Source organism: Erythrolamprus reginae, chromosome 8 (genome assembly GCF_031021105.1).
Source record: "Erythrolamprus reginae isolate rEryReg1 chromosome 8, rEryReg1.hap1, whole genome shotgun sequence".
Lineage (NCBI taxonomy): Eukaryota > Metazoa > Chordata > Lepidosauria > Squamata > Dipsadidae > Erythrolamprus > Erythrolamprus reginae.
In genome coordinates this window covers 58755184-58776619 of record NC_091957.1, presented here as the reverse complement: position 1 = coordinate 58776619, position 21436 = coordinate 58755184, and the positions used below count along the sequence as shown (strand labels likewise).

Below are 21436 nucleotides of genomic sequence, written 5' to 3'. Positions count from 1 at the left end.
CCTCAGCCCCCAGTGGGATCCCTCAGCGGGAGGGGCTGGGGAGGGCTCCTTGGCAGGGGCTCTGGCCCCAGGCCACTCAGCCGGAGGGCAGCCTTCACACGGCCAGCCCCCCAGCCAATGGTTCCCCAGCAGAGCTGCCCTCTTCCACCCAGGCGGCTGATGAGGCCGGAGGTTTTGCCTGGGACCTTTGGAGCAAAGTCCATCTGGCCGACAACCAGCTGCCCCTCCTTCCCCTTCGGTGGCTCTGGACAGGGCTCTGGACGCTCTCTTGCTGGGGGCCTGAAAATGCAGGATGTTGATCGGCCACCTGCCTTTAGAGCTCTGGGGAGCAGCCCCCCCATAAGCAAGGCTCCTGTCTCCCCACCGGTCAGGGGCTTCTTGTAGGCACGACCACGGGGGGAGCTTTGTGCTGGGGGGGGGGCAGGGGCTGTATGCCTCGGAAGGGAACTCCCACCAGCTCCTCGGCCTGAGTGGCAGCAGATGGAGGCAGCGTCCGCCGAGGGGGGGGGCAAAGTGCCAAAGCCGCCCCAGCCCGGGCGCCCCTCCTTCCTTGGCCTCCAGGGCCCCCCGGCCCACGGACTCTCCCTGCCGGAGAGGTTCTGCCAAGGCAAAATCTCCGGACTGCGCTTCCACAAGCCGCGTCGCTTTTGTTCGGCGAGGGTGGGCGGGTGGCTCTGTCCGGCCGCCCCCTCCCCGCGCTCACCTGGCCGCCCGCCCGCCCGCCCTTTCCCCGCCTGGCCCCGGGAGGCGGAGGTGGAGGCGGAGGCAGGCAGGGCGGAGCGGGCGGCCCCTCCCAGCGACGGCGGCCGGTGCTCCGGATGGAGGAGGCGGCGGCCGTCCCGCCCGGCCGGCTCTGCGGAGACGGCGGGGCGTGGCTGCCCCCACCCGCGCGCCAAGCCTCCTCCGGAGCCGCCGGGAGCAAGTTGGCCGCGGCGCCCGGCAGGGGCCGGTGATTGACAGCGCGTGCGGCGCGGCTGGGTGGAGCCCTGGGTGGGGTCAGGGCTGGCGGCGGGGTGGGAGCCGAGCGCGCCGGGCGGAGAGAGCCGAGAGCGGAGCCGACGGAGCCCCAGCCGCTCAGCAGCCCGCCCGCCCGTCCGTTCCCCGCGCTCTCCGGGCCTCGAGCGGCGGCCGCGCGGAAGGAGCCACGCAAAGTAAGTGGGCGCGGGCCGGAGAGGCGGGCCGGGCGGCGGCGGGAGGAAGAGGAAGCGGCGCCACCCCAGGAAGCGGCGGCGGCGGCGGCGGTGGAGGAGGCAGAGCGCGCCTGGCACCGGCGGCCGGAGGAGGAGGTGGCGGCGGCAGCTCCGGCGAGAGCCTCCGCCCCGAGCGGCCCTTTTCCGGCCGGCGCTGCCCTCGGCCACCCCTTCCAGCCGGGCGAAGGGGCGGGCGCTGCCGCTGCGGGCTGTCCCGGCCGGAGGAGCCTCCTCGGACCGCCGCCGCACTCGCGCTCCTCCCGGGCCGCCGCGGGCTGACAGCTGGCGAGGCCGGCGCGCCCCCTCCGGCCCTGGGCGTCGCGGGCGTCGGGTCCCCGAAGGCAGGAGCTGGCTGGCCCGAGGGGGCGGGGGCGGGAGGCAGGTGGGCGGGGCCGGGAGGGCGTGTCCTCGCCTCCTGTCCCTCCCCTCCTTGGCCCTGCTGGCTGGGCGGGGCGCTCTCGGCTCCCCTGTGGGGAGGGAGCGGCGGTGGGATGAGGCCGGCTGGGTTCCTCTCGCCCCGCCGGGCCTTCTGCACTCGCCCAGGAGCGCCCTTGTGCGGCCCGGGGGAGCGAGCGGGAGCAGCTGGGGAGGCCTCTCGGCGCCGGCCCTTCACACCCACACCCCCCGGGAGAGAGCGCGGAAGGACTGCGCACACGTTCCGTAGGAGAAAGTTGGCCGGGGAGGATCCGTGCCGGCTACCCCGCCTCCTTGCCCCCCCCCCGCCTTTTTGAATTGGCGGGGGGGGCGGGAGGCCTTGGACTCTGGAGGCCCTTTGCGTTTGGTGGCCTCAACCCGTGCCAAGGGGGGGGCTCCATCTGCTCCCTTTCCTGGGATCTGTGTCCAGGGTCCTCCCCCCCCCCTGAGTCCCGCAGTGCTGTTTCTCTGTGTCGGGAGGGGGGCTTGGGGCCCTTCTGGCTTTGCGGGTCCCCTGACCCTCTGTGTCCAGGGAGCCTTGTGGCTTTGGGGGGATCCCCCCAGGCAGCGAGGTGGGTAGGAAGCCAGCCGGATCCCTGGATCTGGACTGCCCAGTGCAGGGAGGGCTTCGGCTGGGCAGCTTCCTGGAGGGGCAGAGCAGCTCGTTGGAGGACTGGAGGCTTCGTTTTGGCAGTGGGGCAGTTGATGGACTTCCCAGGGTCAGGCATCTTTTGGGCCAAGTGTGTGGGGAGGCTGCTCCTTCCATTCTCCCCACAAGGACTCCTCCTCTGTGAGGTTGGCGGGTGGGCTGAGGGGGGAGAGCAGCCCGGATTATCTCGGGGGGGGGGGCACTGTAACTGCTGTACTGCACTGCCGGCCTTGGTTCTGCCTTTCTCCGCCCGAGGTCCTCCAGGCTGGCTTTGGTCTAGGAAGGGCTGGGCCTTCTCCAGGTTGGCACTTTGAGGTGGCCATGAGTTCCAGAGTCCTTTGCTACCGATAAGGGTTCTTCTCCCTTTGCACGGGCAAAAGTCCACAGACCCCAACAGAGGAAGCCTGACCTCGCCCACTTTCCAATTCATGGCCTCTGCACAGTCTTTCTCTGATGCTCGTGACCCTTCGCCATGGACGAGCCCCTCCCTCTCTCCCTCCCTCCCGCCCATCCTCCGGCCCTGCCCTGCTTCCTTGTCCTTGGCCAAATGTCAGCCATCTAAAAAAAGGTGGGTATTGCACCTTTACCTTAAAATAAGGGATGGGGTGTTGCGAGACGCTCCTTTGGGGGCTACAGCTGTGGTTCTTTGGCTGGAGAGCAGCTGAGGTGAGCCCCTTCCCCCCCATTGCCCCCCATTATCTGTACCTCCCCTTCCCTGCCTCCCCTTGCCCCCCTCCATCGGTTTTGAGCAGGGTGGCATCTCTGGCCCTGGGGATGCGCCCTGGTGGGCTCGGGCAGTGCAGGAGTGCGGAGGAGGAGGCCAACTCGAGCGCCATCCCGAAAGGTTCCGCTTTGGGGGAAGAGTCAGGAAGCCCGTGGACGTGGCTCCTGCTGTGCCACGGAGGCAGTTCCGCCTGGACAGCAGAAAATCTGCCCTGCCCCTCCCCCAGCTGCTCTGAGCCATCTCCTCTGGCCCTTTCGGCCGCCCACCGGCTGGAGAAGCTGACCTCCCTCCTGGCAGCCTGTCCAGATATGAGACCCAGGTGGAAAGAGGCCTTGCCTTGCAGCTGAGCCTGCGGGGCCGTTTGGCTTGGAGGGGGAGCAAAGGACCAGCCCGGTCACCCTCACAGGGGGGGGGCTTCCAACTCCCAGGGGTCTCAGCACTGGTAGCGGTTGTGCTGGCTGGGGAGTTCTGGGAATTGAAGATTCAGAGAAACGGGGGGTCTGGATGTCTGGAAGTTGCAATGGTGGGAGGCACCGTGCTAGGCGGCTTGGTTGCCTCTGGCCCATCCCCGCTGTGCCGCTGGAGCAGCCTTTGGAAGAGCCCGGCCCCGAGGGTCACTCTGCCTTCTGCCCGCTTGCCTGGCAAAGCCCCAGGAAGTTTCCAGTGGACTAATCTCAGCTGAATTCTTGTGCGTGGCCTAAAATTGCAGGAGAGATTTAAAAATGCTCGGCCCCCTTTTTGTTCTGTAGCCCCGTGGTGGCCGAGCTGCGTCACGTGGGCCACAGGTGACACGCGGAGCTGTAGCTACCGGCACATGAGCTGTCTCCTAGCCCAGCTCCAGGGCAGGTGTGCAGGCCGGCCAGCTGACTTTGGCCTTGCGCCGACCCTCTGGGACCCTCTGTGCCTGGAGAGGGCAAAAAATGGGCCTGCGGGGCCACTGTCAGTCAGGAAACGGGGCACCGAGGGAGGGGGCTGTGTGTGTGCATGTGGGGGGGCGTGGCAGCATGGAGGGGGGGGTCATGCGTGCATGCTCAGGGAGGGGGAGCGTGTGGGGCACTTTCAATTACGGGCGTGGGCACGCTTTTGGCACCCGAGGGGGAAAAGGTTCACCATCCCTGCCGCAGCCTGTTCCTTCTCCCTGGGGGTCCCTCTGAGTCAAAAGAAAGGGTCAAGGCCCCCTGGCTGTAACTTTTTAAAAAACCTTTGGGAATGTTCAAAAAGAAAGGCCTGTTAGCTTTCTGGCACAAAGGGATCGGGAGGGAATACCTGTTCTAAGACCCTCACCTGTGTGTGTGTTTGTTTGTTTCCTGGGGAGGTTTATGTGGCCCCCACCCACTCAGAAGAACTCTGGGCACTTTTCAAGCCGTGAAGCCCCAGGATCAGAAAAGGAGCCACCCCCCAGCCCCAACTGCCAGTCAGAGGGGCCACTTCAGGGTCTCCACCCCCACCTTACCTCCACGGGGGGGGGCGTGTTCCACATGGAGGGAGGCCTCACTTCTGGATCCTGCTAAGGACCCCCCCCTTCCTCTCTGCTATGGCGGGCCAGGAAAGGAGAGTCCCTCCGATCAGTGGCCCCAAGCCGTGCCAGGCTCTGTGGGTCGGCCCTGCAGGGGTGGCGCTCCTGCGTTGAAGCCGCCCACTTGTCCTCCATTGAGCTCCACCCGTTGCTTCACCATCGGAAGAGGTGGAAGAGGGCGGAAGAGGGTGGTGGAGGGGGGGCCTCAAGGCAGATGGGGGGGCGTCTTCTGGCGCTTTGCACCCACGTCTGGTGGGGGCAGCCGGCCCTCCCCACTTGCCCCAGGCCCACCAGGGGGCTTTGCGAGGGGCATTTTCTCTCTCCGCCATGGTGGCTTGTGTGTGTGTGTGTGTGTGTGGTGTTGCTTTTAAATAGCAACACAGCACCCACCCACAGCCAGAGGTGAAGCCGCTCTGGGCCTTGCCGGAGGGTTTCCGCCTGGGTCCTTTTCCCAATGCAAGAAGCCAATACGGTTGACGGGTTTTTCAACGGATCGGATGTTGTGTTGAGTTTCCTACCTGTGCTGTGCTGGGCTGGGTTTGCTTTCATCTTGTAAGTGGCCTGAGTCCAGAGCCTGGAAGTCCAGGTGAAATAGGTCCCAGGTCCTCCCAGCTGCTGCCTGGCTTGTGTTGGGTCTTGGGGGGGGGCTTTATTCTAACAGGAGGCAGCAGAGCATCGACCTCCCTTTTCTGCCCCCACAGGGACTGCCTGTGGTGGCTCCTTTCAAAGCCGGGAGGGGGTGCCTGGAGGGTGGGTGGGGGGAGGGGAGGACCGCCCGTGCCTCTGCCTGACCCTGCAGCCTCTGTGGCCCCTTCCTGGTTCTTCCTCCTGTGATTGGGAGATGCCCCCCCCACATACTATGCATGGGGGGGGGACACCTTCGGCTGAACACTGCCTGACAGTGGAGGCCTTTGCAGGGGAGGCCCCCGGGCCTTTCATCCTTCTCTGTCTTCCACCGCCATGGAGGAGAACAGAAGGAGGGGCTCCCCTAGCTGTGGGGCTCTAGGCTGCCTGGACCTTCCCACCTGCCCAGAGCCCCCTCCCCACCCAGAGCCCCTGGCCACAGCACCCCTGGAGAAGGTGACCTCTAGGTGCCCCGAAGGGGGCCGGAGAGAGGCCGAGTGACAGGCGGGGGTCTGCCCTGGAACATTTGGACCAGGACCTGGGATCTCTCCGGGCTCCAAGCCAATGGTCCCTCAGCTGGGCCAGCTCACTTCTCGGGCTGGACTGCCTCCTCGGGAACGCCTGGGCCCGGAGCCTCTTTGTCTTGGGGGGGGGGGGTCTGGCAGGTCCTGTCCGAGCACCCACCCGACCACGGCTGTTTACTGTGGGGAGAAAGCGGCATGCTCGGCCTTGCCTGGGGAGGCTGGACCAGGGGGGTTCCGGGTCTGATCCGGGAGGCCTGGATCTATGCAGAGGTCTCTGCTGCTTTTGGGGTCACTGGGCTGCTCCCCCACAACAGGCTCCCCTTGTCCCGTTTGGTGGCCCCAGGAAGCCGTGTGCCAGCACCAGCAGCTCCTTTGCCAGGGGGGGAGGGGGGCGTGCCAGCTGTGCCTCTTCCCAGAGGCCTCTGGGGGGAAATTGTGGAGGCCCTCTGATGCCAGGGGGTGTGGCCCTGCCGGTGGACTCCGCCCACTTGCCTTTTGCTGAAGAGGAAGTGGGGGGCACTCATGCTGCCTGGGGGATTTCAGGGAAGAAGATGGTTTGGGGGTGGGGTCCCATTGGACGCTGCCTGGAAGCAGCCCCCCTTGGAGGCCCCCAGCCTGGTCTCCTTGCGGGGCTTCTGGGGGGGCCCTCTTTGGAGCCATTTCCCCCCTTTCAGGGGCCCCTCTCGCCCCTCCCCCGCCCACCAGGCCTCTTGTTTCCTGCCATCCGGGAGAAAGGAAGTGAGGCCTCCGCCTTTTGAACGGGGGGGGGGGTGTTGGGGGGCCTCCCAGCCTGGCCACCTGTGGTGGGGGCGGTCAGTCTGGCAGAGGCTCAGCAGCAGCTCTGGGTTGCCGGGAGCCTCGGGGCCACCCAGGAGGAATCTGCCCGGGGGAGGGACCTTCCCTCTTGGCACCAGGAGGAGCCCAGCCGTGCCAACGATGCCCTCTGGACGGGCCTGGACGGCCACCCCAGCTCTGCCAGCCGAGGCATTTTCCCAGGGACCCCCCTCCCCTCCTTCCCTGCTCAGTGCAGCTGCCCAGCCCTCTTCCGCCCTGGCTGCAGCCCCAGTGTGGGAGGAAGCAGGCTGGGCGAGGGTGGGCGCTGCCAGGGGGGGCACCTGCTGGGGGCACCAAGGGGGGGCATCATCCTCGGAAGGTGCTGCCGGCAGCTAAGCAAAGGGGCCTCGGGCAGAGTGGGCCCTGCTGAGGGGGGGGGCAGAAGGTCTGCGGCAGTGCCCTTCCCTCCCCCCTCCCTCCCTTGCAGAGGGCACTGCCCCTTGTTCTCCCCCCCTGCCCCCTGGCAGCCCTGGGCAGAAGAGCCTGCCGCTGGGCGGAGGGAGGCTGGCAAGGCCGGGAAGAGCCTTAGGGGGGGCAGCCACCCTCCAAGACGGGCATGGGCTCCCCACTGCTGCCCCGGAGCAGAGCAGGAAGGGCCTGGGTGGCTGCTGGGGGGGGGCCTCCTCCGGGGCCACACCTGCCGCCTTTGGGGCCGTCCGCTTTCTCTCTTCCCCACAGAATTTCAGGGCCGGTTTCTGGGTTTCTAGCGCAGCCCTCGGCAGCGCCCGGTGCGTGAGAACCACAACTGCAGCCCTGAAGACAAAAGCTGCTCTGTGTGGGTCGCTTGCAGCCCCTTCGCTGCTGGAGGTGGGGGGGGAGGCTGGCAGAGGCCCCCCCACACACACAGGCAGCCGCAAAGGCAGCCACGCTCAGCCACGGGTTGAGGGCCTTTTGTGGGGCTGCCGTGGTCCGGGAGACCGTTGGCTGGAGGCTGCTGCTAGAGGCCGGCCGGCATCCATTGGGGGGCTGCAGGGCTGGGCTGGCACTCCCGCTCCCCCCTGCCCACGCTGCCAGTCCCACATTTCCAGAGGTGGGCTGTGCCTCCCCTCCCCCCTGGCCACTGACAGATGCCTTGAAGGAGGGGGGGGCTTCTGGATGGGAATGAGCCCCCCCTCGCAGGAGTTAGGAAAGGGGGACATTTTCCAGCTGGCCACTCTGGATTTTGCAGTGGGGCTTGGGTGGGTGTTGCAGCTGAGGGGAGGTGGTCTTGTCTCTCCCCCCACAGCAGCCCCCCTGTCTGTCCCCTTTTATCCCCCCCCCCCGTGCAGCAGAGATCTTCCTGGGCCCAGGGGGGGATGGGGCCTGCCTCCTCCTCCTCCTCCCCTGCCCCCCCCCCGTGCATTTTGGGCCACCACCCTGCAGGCTTTGGAATGTGGCTGGGAGGGGTTGCCTGGCAACTTCCAGAATGTGCCCCCCCTCCCGCTGCCATATGTGCCTTGGCCTTGGGAGCTGGAGGGGCAGGTGGGAGGGCTGGGCAGGTGGACGTGGGGAGAGGAAGGGGGCGGGGACTGGCATGGGCTCCCCCTCCACCGCAGCCCATGTAGCCTTCTTTTCTTGCCCCCCCCCCATCCCTGGAGGTGTCCTGTGGTTGCGTAGCAACGGCTCCTTCACACACCTTCCCCACAAAGCCCAGGAAACTGTGCCTGGCCAGGCAGGAGGGGGTCAGGGGGGCTTCTCCAGCAGGTCAAGACAAGCCCCCTCAATGCATTCGTGAGGGGGGGGGACTTCCAGCTAGTGTCCCCTTAGAACACCCCCACCCGCCCCCGTGGGCCTTCTGCCCCTTGCTCACACTTCTGAACATGGCTGGCAGGATGGGGGGGGGGCTCATCAGTGGGCAGAAAAGAGGCGGAGTTCCGGTGGGAGGAGCTTTGGCCCTGGGTGCAAGAGTCTCCTGGCCCACCTGCCTTGCCCGGAGCAGCTCCCTCCCGAGGGCTCTGCAGGGTTTTCCCTGGGCTTCCTCCCTTGGGGCTGGAGGGAGGGGAAGAGAGGGGAGGGGGCCGGGCCCAGCTAGCCACCTTCTTCCTCGCTCTCCCTGGAGCCCTGCTTCTCTCTCTCTCTCGCTCTCTCTCTCTCTCTCACACACACACACACACACACATAGGGCAGCAGCCCCCCCCCCCCCGAACTCGACAACTGTCAAGACTTGTGGCTTTGAAGCCCAGGAGACTGACCGTGGCCCGTGTGAAGGCCTCTGCCGCAAGGGGTCTCCTTCCCATCCTGAGGATTGCAGACCCTCCCCCTCCAGCCTCTCCTAGAGATGGGGGGAGGCAAGGCTTTTGCCAGCGTTTTCTCCCCCCTCCCCCTCCCCGGGCCCCTCCCCGTCTCTTTCTCCAGCTGCTCTGAAGGGAACCAGAGCAGCCCAGCAGGGGAGGCAGGAGGGGAGAGGGGGTGGCACCTTCCTCTGCCCCCCTCCTCTGCCAGGTGGCCCCCTTTCTCGCCAGGTGTCGCTGGGCCCAGAGGTTCCCCACCAGGTGCCCATCGGGTCCAGCCAGGGACTCTGGCGGCCCCACATGGGGGGGGGATGCCGAGCAGGTCCCGGCCCCACTGGGTGTGTGAGTCCTCTGGGCAACTGTGCCGACAGGCTTGGCCACCTGCCCCCTCCCTCCCTCTCTCCCTCTCAGCGCCATCTGCCTCTGCCTGCCTGCCAGTGTCTCCTCTGGTGGGGGGGGGGAGGCAAGGCCGGGCTGGAGGAAATTCCTGGCGGGGGTGCGGACAGCAGAGCGGCTGGGTGTGTCCCTCGCAGCGCAGCGGTATCGTGGGCTCCGCCTTGCCTGGCTCAGGATGGCGGGTGACGCCCTCCTCCCGTCGGCTATGAGCCTGGCTGGCGTGCCCCCTCCCTCCCTCCCCCTCCCTCCGCGCTGGGAGGGGCAGGGCGTCGCCAGGCGGTTCCTGTTGCCTTCATCCCGGCCCTGCTCAGGCGGTTGCCCAGGGCGGCTCCCTCCCTTGCCGGGTGGGACTGCAGTGCAGGAGACGCCCTCTGCCCCCCTCAGCTGCAGAAACACCCCCACCCCAGCTTTTCAGGAGCCGCCCTCGTGCAGGGCCTCCGCCGAGCCTGCCTTTGTGCAAGGACCCTGGGTTGGGCCAGGAGATGGGCAGTGGGAGCAGCCCGTTGGGGGGGGGGGGTCCGCTTGGCGCTCTGGCAGTCTAGGGAGCAGAAGGGAAGGACTTGGGCTCCTTCCCAAAAGCCAAAGGGGGCCATGGGGTGGGGGCTGCCTCCTCTGCTCAAAGACTTGGTCAAGAGTCGGGGGGGGGTCCTGGGAGCGCTTCTCCGACGAAGAGGGTTGGAGGCCAGCCTGCCTTCACCCTGCAGCCGGCCAGGGACTCTGATGGGCACCCGAGAGTCCCTTTCTCCCCTGGGGGCTCTCCCAGCAATCGGCCTCCCCATCCCTCCTGGGGGCCCTGCTTTGGCCCCGGGCCCTTTGCCCTTTGCCCTGTGCTGCAGGGGAGAGCGGCCATCCTCGCCAGGCCTGGGCAGAGATGGGTGTCAGCCATGGAATTGGTTCCACCCCAGCAGGGGAAGTTCTGGTGGGAGCGCCTGAGGTTGGGGGCTTTGATCTCCACACTCGGCTTGACCCCTTCTGGACCCCGTCTTGGCCCTGAAGCCAGTGGAGCACCGAGGCCTCCCAATAGGAAGGAAGGAAGGAAGGAAGGAAGGAAGGAAGGAAGGAAGGAAGGAAGGAAGGAAGGAAGGAAGGAAGGAAGGAAGGGGGGGTGAATGGGTAACTGGTCTGGGGCATCTCTGCGGGGAGGGCCGTGGGATTGGGGTCTTCCACTGGTGCCTCTGCAAGCCCCCTGGAGCTGATCTCCAGCCAGACACCTGCTCCCCCCCCCAGCAGGAAAGCCTGGGCTGCTTTCTCTGCTGAGACCCCTGGGGTAGCCTTGGGACCCCACCAGCACCGCTTGTCCAGCGCCCACAGCCAGGGTCCTGCCCTGCAGTGGCTCCTCCTGTGAGTGGCTCCCTTAAGGCTGCGCCCTCCCCTTTAAGGCTTCCTGGGATGGAGCCAGGGGTCCCGGCTACTGCTTGCAAGGTAGCCTGGGGAGGCACCAGAGGGAGGGTCCTTCATGGGGGTCACCCCCCTCCATTTCCAGGGCAGCCCCTGAAGGAGGCCAGGCGGTTCTCGCAGGGAGGGTGGGAGGGAGGGAGGGAGCTCTCAGACCTGGAAGTGCAGCATGGGTCTCCTGCTTATATGGGGAAAGGGGAAGCTGGAGGTGTCTGGGCGATGGGGGGGGGGAGACCTTTGCAAGCAAGAACTGAAACTTGGTGTTGCAAAACCTGCCCCCCCCCACTTCAGTGGCTCTAAAAGAACGGGGTGGGTGGGGGTGGGGGTCTTTTAGGATTGCACAAGAGCAGGAATGCTTGGGATTGGACGTGGAACCTCCATGGCAGGAAGCAGTCTACCACCAGCCTCGGGCAGGAAGAGAGAAGGGGGGGATGGGTGCAGATGTCTTTCTCCAGGCTTTGGTGGGAAGAGCGTCGGCCTGGCCTGCCCTGAAAGCCCCCTCAGCTCCCTTTGTTTGAATCCGGGGGGGGGGGACGGGGGCCTCCAGGGCAAAGGTTGAGTCTCCAGAAGCCTCTCGGCCGGAAGGCTTGGTGTCCCGGCAGTTCAGCCATTTTGGTTCCTGGCATCTCGGCTTCGCGAGAGTGGCTTCTTGTGCTGGAGGGGGGGCTTGTGGTTTGCTGGTGGCTCTGGGCCCTCCGCAGCACGGTCCCCGCTCTGGAAGGGGGGCTGGCTTGTGGGGGCGGCCCCTCTTTCCCAGTCCCCCCCCACCTGAGACTCCCTGGGGGGCCCGCCTGAGCATCCCCCCCCCTGCCTGCCTGGAAGTGGCGTTGGTGGCGCCTGCAAGGGTCCCTCACTTTGATTCCCGGTGGCTGCAGCATGAAGGGGCTTCTGGCCTTTCATCTGGCTGATTCCCTTGTCCAGCAGGTGGAGGAAGGGCATCAGTGGGGACAGGAGGGGAGGGGGTGCAGACCCCCTTCATGGACCCCCCAGGAATGGGGCCACATCCGGACTGTTCTGCTGCTCTGTGTTCCTTTTGCACAGGTAACCAGACAGTTGCTTTGGCCTGGCTCAAAAAAAGGGGGGGGGGCTTGAGCACCCCACCCCCCAAGCCCCATCCGCGCAGAAGCCCTGACTTCAGCCAGAGAAGCGGCTGTTCCCCAGGAGTTGAGTGGGGGAGGAGCGAGTTGCCCCCCTTTCTTCCAGCAGGGGGGCGCTTCGGCAGAGGGGGGGCGCCCCTGGAATCCTGGTCCTTTCGAAGGGGGCCAAGAGTGCTGGGGGTCGGGGTCACTCTTTTCACGCAGGGCTAAACTTGGACATTGTTCTCTCCCCCTAAGTGGTGGGGAGCCTCCCAGCTGAGTTCTGAGGGGTCGAGGGGGGGCAGCTGCAGGGGGAACTCCTGCCCTTTTCTGATTGGGGGGGTCAGAGTGGGAGGCTGGGGGTCCTCTTGGCACAGGAAGGTGGGACTCCTGCCCAGAGCCCCTCCCTCCAAGAAAAGAGGAGAGCCCCCACCCCCCCAACCCCCCTTCAGGACAGGAAGAATGTGCTCCAGCCCTTCAGCTGCCTCCCTGCCCCCCCCTCCCCCCACGCCCTCTGCTCCCTCTCTCTCTGGGGAGGAGGCTGCCGGCTGGGAGGGAGGGGTGGGGCTGCTCCTCCCGTGATTGGCCTCGGGCAGGGCGGGGGCCGGCCGTGCAGCTTCTCCCAAGCGGGCAGGAATTGCCTGTCCAGCCTGGGCGGAGGCGAGCCTGGGGGGGAGGGGAGCCTGGCAGGGCTTTTGCCCGGCTGCCAGCTGGCCTCCCCCCCTCCGCCTGCCCTCCTGTCCCCTCAGCGTTGGCTGTCCTTGGGAGGGAGGCCCCGCCTGCAGAGGGAGGCCCCGCTGGCCTGGCAGTTGCAGCCCCCCCCCCCCCCCGCAGGGCTTTTGCAGAGGGCCAGGGCAGGCAGGCTGAGGGGGGCAGGCTTCCCCACCTGGCACTACCTGATCAGGGCTTGGGGGCAGGTTGAACTGGCACAACCCATTCCAGGTGGGAGGAAGGCCCTGGATTCCTGGACAGAGGCTGCATGGCGGGGGAGGGGGAGACCTCAGCTGGGGAGGGGGTACAATAGTCCCAGAGCCCCCACCCCCCCATGGGCACGAGTGGGGCGGAAGGCTCCTCCTCTGGGGCCTCAGGGCTTTCTGGCTGGAGAAGGGAGACCCGGTCCCATTCACCCACCGCCCGCCCCACTTGCCATAGGTAGAAAGGGGGGGAGGATTATTATTTATTTATTTATTTATTATTTAGATTTGTATGCCGCCCCTCTCCGAGGATCCTGCCAAGGACCCTCTGGAGCCACAGCTTCCCTGGGGGGCCCTTAAGAGATCCTCTCTGGCCCCACAGGAGCAACGGGGGAGGGGCTGCAGGGGGGGTTGGGGGCTGGTTTTACCTGGAGAATAAGAGCTGGACCAGCTGCTTGTGGGGACATTGAAGGCCATTCAATCAGTTCCATCCCCCAAACGCTGCAAACTGGGCCCCATGCCCCCCCTCCAGGGTTTCTTCGCTGAGGTCAAAGCAGAGGCTCCTTCCACCACCTGCCCCACCCGAAGGCCCAGCGGGAGGGCTGGGGGCCCTGCTCTTGTGCCAGGGGTCGCTTGGTGGAGGGGGGGCGAGGAAGGGCCAAAGCTTTCCCGGGAGAAAAAACGGTGGGGGGGCGCAATGAAGGAAAAGTGGGGCAGGAAGGGGACGGGCGTCTTCCCGGGGCTGCTGAGCCAAGGGCCGCGCGGGCTCGGCTGACGGTTCTCTCCACACCAGGTCCCGGCGGTGACCCACATCCGGGCGGTCCGGGGGGCGCCTGCCCTCCCCCGCCCGGGGCGGGACCGTCCACCTGCCGGCCTCGGCCCTCCTCCGCAGCCCCGGGCGGGCCCGCAGAGCCTCGGCAAAAGTCGCACTCCGGGCGGGGCTCGCCGCCGCCGCCTCTCCGGCCGGACCCTCCCCAGGGTGGGGCTGCCAAGAGGGCACACCCCCCTCCGCCTATCCGGCAGGCGCCGAGGACGGCCAGTGCAGCCGCTGCCCAGCGAGCAGGAGGGGGCCGCCGCTGCCGGACCCGCCGCCGCCGTCTCGGGATGATCGTGCCCGCGGAGAGATCGAGCGCCGCGCGGAGGGCCTGGCGGGTGAGCGCGTCCCGGCGGCAGGAAGCGGCGCGCTCGGAGCCCGGGGGTGGGGGAGCGCTTGGCCCACCTGGGCGGAGGGGGAAAGTCCAGCCGGGCAGGGCGGTCGGGCGCGAGGCGGGCTCCGGCCAGGGGTTTCTCCGGAGGCCAAGAAGGGCGGGGGGGGGGGGCGGAGGGGCTCGGCGGTCCTCCCCACCTCGAGGCCTCCGTTGGGTGGGCGGCCGGGCTGCCCCTCGGATCCAGGGACTCTTCCCCCCCCCCGTCTCTCCCCCCGGACTTCCCGAGAAGAGCCGGTGTGCTGACCGGGGGCCTCCGAGGCAGCTGGCGGGACCTCCGGGGCTGGCAGGGCGGCTGAGCGACGGACGGGCTTTTCCTCCAGGCAGCGGCCCCTTCGCTTGCGCTCCCCCCGGCCCGCCCCGGCCCCGAACCGATCCAGGTTCTCTCTGGGTTCAGCACCCCTCGGAGGGACGGGAGGCTCGTGGTCGATGCCGGTTCCAGCCTGGCCTTCTGGGCAGCTGGCCTTCTTCCGGTCTGCCCCCCTCCCAAGACAAAGCAGTAAAGGTCAGGGGCCACGGGGGAGGGGGTAGCGCTGCCGGCCCTTGTCAGGATCGGGGCAGAGAAGACCCCCGCTGCTTGGGGAGACGCAGCCCCTCCACCCCTCCCCTTTTGCTCCCAGGGCTGCCCTTGTGAGGGAGGGGCCAACGCCACCCATGCTGCCTCAGGAGCAGCAATGCCCCCCCCCCGAAGATGGCTTTCTACCTCCCCCACCCGCTGCTCCTCCAAAGGTCCTGCCAAGTGGTGGCTCCTCTCCCTCCCCCAGGCTGAGCGTGAAAGAGGCAGCTGGGGGCTACTTCGCCCACCCCCTTCCCGTGGTTTGTTCACTGACCCTTGGTGGCTGGTGGGGGCTTCGGCCAAGGTTTGCCTCCTTACCCAGAAGAGCCTGGACAACTGGCCAGAGGGGCAGCCTGGATCTTCTGGGACTTTGTGTGTGTGGGGGGGGCTGAGCTTTGCTTCCCCACACCTGCCCCCCCCAGTGCAAGGAAGAGTGCTCCCCTCCTCCTCCTGCCCCCCTCCCTGCAGCCCCTGTTTCCCTCCCCTGCATTGGGGGCAGGCAGCCTGGGGTTCAGACCAGCCCCGATGGAGAGTGGGGCTGCCTCCCCGGCCATCCAGACTGACTCCCCCAGAGAAGGGAGGGGTCTTCTGTGGGGGGGGCTGACTCAGGGAGCCCAACAGCCCTGGGGTCTCCTGTGTGAAGCTGCTGGGGGAGAACCAGGGGCCCTGCACTCCTGCAATCCCCCCCCCGTTGCCCAGGAGGAGCCCAATGGGGGGGGGGCTTCTGCCAGGGCCCCTTGAAAGCTCCTGCTGAGGTTCTGATTCTCTGCGAGAGATTCTGGGGGGGGGGGCTCATTCTCTTGGTGCTTCTGGGGCCAAAGGGGGGCCCAGAGCCCAGGCTCTGCAGGGGGGGCTGGCAACCGACTCCAGGCAGGGGGGTGGAGGAGGAGGGGACGGCCCAGGGGAGGGAGGGGCAGGGGGAGGGGCAGGCTGGGGATTAAATTGGGGGGGAGGCAAAGGTGGAGCAGCAGGTGCTGCTTGGGAGGAGTGCAGGAGGGAGGGTCTGGCAAGGAAGAAGCCCCCCCTGGAAAGATTCTGCACCCTGCAGACCTTCCTGCATTGAGCCGGGGGGGGGGGGGGCTTTTTTCGTTTTCTGGAGAGAAAATATCTGTGGATCGTTAGGTAAAAGGCTGAGTCCCCCCCCCCCCCCCCCACAAAGCCTTAAACTGCCAATGGAATCAGGCTGGGCGGCTCCTCTGCCAGAGGGCAGCTGTGGGGGGGAGCAGAAGGGGGGATCTCTGAGAGACCCTCATGGAGGATGCAGGGGCTCAGCTCTGGCAGGTGCAACCCCATGGCAGCCCCCCCCTTTGGGACTAAGGGAGGGACCAAAACTGGCATGCCCCCCCCCCGCCCACCCACAAACGGCTCAATCGCATCGTGGGTCTAGAGGCCCACTTGGGGCCCCAGCTGCCTCTGCCCCCAGGAGCTGTCCCTCCGGTGCCCTTCCGAGGAGGGGGCGCTTGCTGGGTCTCCTGAGCCTTTGCAGGGCCTCCCCAGGTTGGCTGAAGGGCCCCCTTTCCTCTCGTCTTTGCAGGCTGAAGCCAGGATGAGCTCCTCCTCGCTGCTGGGGGAGGGGGCCCTGGAGCCCCCGGTGCTGCTGAGCGACATCAAGACGGAGCCCCCCGAAGAGCTGCTGGCCACGGACTGCCACCAGCCCCAGGCGGAGCCTGTGGACCTCTCCCTGCACAAGCCCAAGGGCCCCATGCCGCCCCCTCCCCCCGTCCGCCCACCCCCTGTGCCCCCCGTGGTCTCCATGTCCCCCATGGGGCTGGGCCCCCCATCCTCCTCCTCCTCCTCGGCCATCCCGGCCGTCTTGTCCCCCGGCTCCATCCTGGCCTCCACACAGGGCAGCGGCGGGCAGCAGATCCTGCACGTCATCCACACCATCCCGTCGGTCAACCTGCCCAGCAAGATGGGCAACCTGCAGACCATCCCGGTGGTGGTCCAGTCCCTGCCTGTCGTCTACACCACCATGCCCAGCGACGGGGTCACAGCCGCCATCACAGTGCCCCTGATCGGAGGGGACGGCAAGAACGCCGGGATGGGTGAGTTCCGCCTGCCCTCTGCGCCCCCCCCCCCCACGAAGGGTTCTCCCCGTCCCAGGGCAGGCGGGGGGAAGGGGGCAGCAGCTGGGAGGCAGCAGGTCTCCTCTGGGCATTGAAGGCTGGGCAGCCCAGGACCGAGTGGCCTTTCCTGGGGGGGGGCAGCTGAGCAGAAGGGCAGTGCTGGGCTGGATGGCCCGGCCTTGCTCGGCCGTGGTGGGGAGAGAGACGTCTATGTCACAAGGGAGACCAACAGCACAGCCTCCCCCCCCCCAATGATGAACCTCCCAGCCCTAGACACGGAGTGCCCCCCCCCACACCAAGGGCAAGGTGGTCAAGCGGCCTCTCCCTGGCAGGCCTCTCCCAGGGGCGGGGGGAGGGGAGGGGGCTGTAACCGGAGCCCTTGTCCTGGCACCTGGGCCTGCTGCCCGCCTGACGGGCCGCTCTTGGGTTTCTTGAGCAGCTGCCCGCCTGGACTCTGACCGGGCCTCCTCCTCTGTCTCCCCGGCAGTGAAAGTTGACCCAGGCTCCCTGTGCCCCGTGGAGGTGCAGAGCGACAGCGAGGACAGTGCCCTGGAGTGCGGCCCGGCCCCCTTCCTCAACCCCCAGAAGGAGTGAGTCACGGCCACGGGTGGGGCGGGAGGGTCCTGCTGGGCATGCGGTTCCGGCAGGCGAGTCTGGGGGAAGGCGGTGCTGGTGGGGGCCCCTCTGAATGCCGGCTGCCCCCCTCCCCTGGCTGTCTTTGCAGGGCCTCGGCTGGCAGGCCCCCCCGGATGGAGTCGCCCGACCTGAAGAAGAGGCGGATCCACCAGTGCGACTTCGAGGGCTGCAACAAGGTGTATACCAAGAGCTCCCACCTGAAAGCCCACCGGAGGATACACACGGGTGGGTGCACGCCCACGGCAGCCATTGAGAGGCCTCCGGGTGCCCGAAGCACACGGCTCCTTTTGCCCCCCCACCCCTCCCGGGTCTCGAATGGCTGGCAGCGGTGGCCCCTCTGCTCAGAGTTCGGAGCCCTCCCCCTCCTTGCCTCCCCTCCCCCTGTGTCCTGGGATCTCCTGGATCTTGGCAGCCACTTGCCCCCCACCTGGCACTGCCCGTCTCCTCCGGCCGCTGCTCTCCGCCACCCTCAGGGACGCCCCCCCCCCCCGCATCCCAGAGAGGGGGAAGCACAGGGGGCGTTTGGAAAGGGGGCGAGGGCACCCACAGCCCAGAATCCCTTCCCCATTTTCCTCCCCTGGAGCCCAGGAGATTCTTGGTGCACCTGGCAGGCAGGTGCTCCCGTCACTAGGAGGGAGGGGGAAGAAGCAGGGGCCCCCAGCCACCTCTGGAAAGAGCAAGACAGATCCTGCGACCACTTCCTGGTGCCACACTGGCTTCCTTCCCCACGGAGCTTTTGAGGGCTATCTCAGGCACGCGGGTGGCTCTCGGTGCCCTGCGGCTCCAGGCTGGTGTGAGGGCCTTCCTCCCCTCCCTCCCTCCCCTCCCTCCCTCCTTCCTTCCTTCCCAGACGTGAGGGGCCTGGGCCTGGCAACAGGGGCTGCAGCGATTCCCTCTGGTTGCCCACCCGCCAACTCCCCCTCCCGCTGAGCCCGCAGGTGGCCCTTCTCCTTGTTGCTGTGCTCCTCCTGTGGGGCTGGCAGTACTGGTTCTTCCCCTGCCCACCAGGCCTCCTAGCAACGGATTTGGTCCCCGGATCCTCCCACATACGTTTCCTAGCAACCTGGAATCCTTCCGTCTCTTAGCAACCCCTCCCTGCACCATCCCACCTGCTCTCTCTGCCCAAGCACATCCATCCTTTGGCAACTCCAAGCTGCCTCCCTCTGTGCCCCCACCCCGAAGGCCAGGCTGGCTGGGCTGGCACAAAACCCCTTTCACTTCCCTCCCGTCCTTGGCCAGACCAGCTGCCCCACGCCTGACCTCAACCCCCTTGGCTGCCTTGGGCAGGGGGCATCTCCTGGGGGTGGGGGGTGGGCAGCAGCCCAGGGCAGGCAAACGTTTGTCCTTCACGCACGGCCTTTATCCTGAGGGTCCAGGAAGGGCAGCCTGCTCTCCCCCCCCCAATGGCCCTGGCTGCCAAGAGGGGAGGGGGAGTCACCTGGCCATCTGGCTGCTCCTTCCTTTACTTTTACCCCACCTTGATTTGCAAAGTGGCCAGACCTGGTCTTGGGCATTTCCAGCGTGGGGGGCTCGGTCCTTCTGCTGAGGGGAGGGAGGGGGCTGCCTGCCGAATCTGCGTGGGGGGTGCGATGGATGGTGACCTCCACTTTCTCCGATGTGAGAGGGAAGCCCAGTGAGCCGCTGGCTGCTGCTGGGGGTCCTGTGGGGGAGGGGAGGGGCCCGAGGAGCCTCCTGGGGGGCTGAGGCCCGTCTCTGTCCCAGGGCCCAAATGCGCCCAGTGCAACCTGAGGGAGCTGCCCCACGCCTCTCCTCCCCTTTCTCCCCACAGGAGAGAAGCCCTACCGATGCACCTGGGAGGGCTGCACCTGGAAGTTTGCCCGCTCGGACGAGCTGACCAGGCACTTCCGCAAGCACACGGGCATCAAGCCCTTCCGCTGCTCGGACTGTGACCGCAGCTTCTCCCGCTCCGACCACCTGGCCCTGCACCGCCGGAGGCACATCATGATGTGAGCAAGGCAGGGGGCCTGCAGCCCACCTCCCTCCGGCCCCCGAGGCGGCTGCCCTGGCTGGCCGGTCCCCGCGGGGCCTCAGCTGCTGCCGGGAAAGAGCCGCCGACCCAGCGATTTGCCCAGGAGGAGCCTGCGAGGAGCCGTCTCTGCGCTCCCCCCGCCCCCCCCCCTGAGATGGGTCTTCGCTCTCCGTGGCTGGGAAGCTTCCGGGAGAATCTGGAGCGAAGCAGGGGACGCAGACAGAGGCGGAGGGCCGTGCAGGGGGGCTTCTGCGGGGGGGCTTCTGTGGGGGGGGCTTCTGCGGGGGGCCCAGGCCAGGAGACTGCCAAGGGGGTGTGTGTGCTCTGCTCTGCTCCAGCACAGGGACCTGCCTTCCCCAGCCAGGTGTGTCCCCCCCCTTGCACTTCTGGCTCACAGCACAAGGACAGAAATCGCACCATGCCAGGAAGCGACGTGTGTGTGTGTGTGTGTGTGTGTGTGTGTGTGTGTGTGTGTTCCGGCTTGGGGCCTTTAACTCCCTTTTTATGAGCACGGAAACAAAGTCTGGGTCTGAATTCTGGCCTGGAATCTCCGCCTCCTCCCGGGCGGAACTGGTTTGCTCCCAGGCAGGTTGGGTGGGTTGCGCACAGCTGTTCCTCTGCATTGGCCCCCCCACCCCTCCCACTCAGGACTGCAGCTCCTCTCAAGAGACACTTTGAATCCAGAATCGACTTTTTATGAATTTTAAAACTTCGTTGCATTTGGGGGAAGAGGGAAGGGGGGGGTTGCTGCTCCTCCAATGAAAGTGAGGCAAAGCTGGGCCCCTCCTGCCCCCCCGGAGCCCCCCCGAAGAGCCCCTGGCTTGGTGGGGGAGGGGCAGAGGAAGAAGAAGTTGCGGAACACAGAACTGTGACACCCCATCAGGCGGGGGGGGGGGGGGCGGGAGGCTGGTTCCCGATTCTGCCTACCTACCAGGACAGGCAATACGGCAGATAAATTTTGAACCTGCAACTGGATGCATTTCTGTGTATAGTTCAGCAGGGGGCGCTGTGGGCTGGGCTGGAGTGGTCCCTCTGCTGAGATTTGGAGACCTGGCTTTCCTGTTTGGCCTTTTGGTCAGAGCTGCAGGTGGCCTTCCCAACTGGGGGGTGGGTGGGGGTGGGAGCTGTTATTTGCTGGCCTCCCCAGGTGTGAACTGAACTGGTGGGGAGGGGGGGAAGGGGAGCCTTCCCACCTGCTGGGGCCGACATTCACTTGGGGGGCAGGAGTGGGGGAGGGGCAGAAAGGCTCAGGCAGGGGGCGGAGCAAGGGGCAGAGGCCCCCCAGTGTTGCATTCCTGCACCTGTTGGCCTTTGGGGGGGGGGAGAGGCTTTGCCTGTGCCTGGCGTGGGGGAGGGGAGTGTCCCCTGCTGCTGGCACGTGAAATTGCAGCTGGGAAGGGAAACTGCCTTGAACTCGCCACTGGCCTCAAATGGGGCAGAATGTGGCTGTCCTGGGCCACCTGCCTCCTCCTCGTCCCCCTCATCCCCCTGACTGGCTGGGCTTTGCTCCTCTTGCTGTCCAAAGGATGAAGCCCCCCCTCCAGTTCCCTCGGGCACCTCAGAGCCCCCCAGGGCTGGGAATCTGGGGGGCCCTTCAGGGAAGGCTGCTGGTTTGCTTCCTTGGTGCAAAGGTGGTGCCCCTTTTCTGCCAGCAGAGGGCGATGTTGATTTGTTGGCTGAAGGTGCCCCCCCCCTTCCCGCAGGGGAGTCTCAACTCCCACCAGCCCACCTGAGTTTGCAAGAGAGCGCTTGCTGCTTTAACAAATGGCATATTCCCAGAAGTGGCTTTTGAGAGGACATTGGACCAGTTGTGGATTGGGGTGACAGGTCTCCTGGGGGGGGGGGGGGCGGAAAGCCTGCTTGATTTTTTAACCCAATATTGTGCCTGGTTTGCGCTGACGTTCCGTTTGACGGCAGGCAGACTTTAATGAAATGGCAAAGGAGCATTAGTGAGCTCAGGCTGACTGTGGCTCCAAGCTAGAGCCCCGTGGTTGGCACACAGGGCAGCCCTGCAAGGATGGCCAGGGGTCTTGGGGCGGGTGGAGGGGGGGACTTGGGGCCAGTTGCTGTCCCTTTGCACAGCGTTTTTGTGGTGGGAAAACAGGCTTTGAGCTGCACTAAGGGAGAAACGTCACAGCAAACGCACTGGTACCAGATACGCTTCAGCCAGCCCTCCATTGAGGGGGGGGCGTCCCTCCCTTGGCCGAAGGTGGAAGGCAGCCCAGCCCTGAATGCTGGCTCAGGGCCAAAGATGCCGGTCAGCAGGGCGACATTCTCTTTGGCCTTTGACCCGCCATCCATGTGCAACAGGCCGAGGCGCTGGGCACGACCAGAGGGTGGAACCTCCAGACAGCGGACTGATTCCAGCCCCCTCAGCAGCCTGACCCGAGGGGAGGCCCCAGGGACGGAAGCCAAGCGCTGGAGGAGTCTGTGCTGGGCAGGACGGTTGGGAGCAAAGACGCTGAAGGGCCCTGGGACACCCGGCCCTTCTGCAGGCCTGTGGAACTCATGCATTGA

The 21436-nt window shown here is 66.7% G+C and overlaps 2 protein-coding genes across 8 annotated transcripts; one reads left to right on the top strand and one right to left on the bottom strand.

Moving 5' to 3' along the window:
• Nucleotides 1-2: 2 nt before the first annotated feature.
• Nucleotides 3-9931, bottom strand: LOC139171718 (collagen alpha-1(I) chain-like). The gene is made up of 5 exons (XM_070760157.1): nt 9779-9931; nt 7319-7546; nt 6440-6807; nt 2959-3342; nt 3-1797 (listed from the first exon to the last, which is right to left on the bottom strand). The coding sequence occupies exons 1-5, from the start codon at nt 9929-9931 to the stop codon at nt 3-5; spliced, it is 2928 nt and encodes a 975-aa protein (XP_070616258.1).
• Nucleotides 983-19889, top strand: KLF8 (KLF transcription factor 8). 7 transcript variants are annotated; one of them, XM_070760073.1, is made up of 5 exons: nt 983-1151; nt 15762-16272; nt 16781-16883; nt 17018-17154; nt 18719-19889. In XM_070760073.1, the coding sequence occupies exons 2-5, from the start codon at nt 15774-15776 to the stop codon at nt 18898-18900; spliced, it is 921 nt and encodes a 306-aa protein (XP_070616174.1). In that variant the 5' UTR covers nt 983-1151; nt 15762-15773; the 3' UTR covers nt 18901-19889. The 7 variants fall into 7 exon arrangements, with proteins under 7 accessions (XP_070616174.1, XP_070616172.1, XP_070616178.1 ...); XM_070760071.1 differs by having other exon boundaries at nt 1029-1151; nt 16733-16883; XM_070760077.1 differs by lacking the exon at nt 983-1151 and adding an exon at nt 13340-13618 and having other exon boundaries at nt 16733-16883.
• Nucleotides 19890-21436: the final 1547 nt, after the last annotated feature.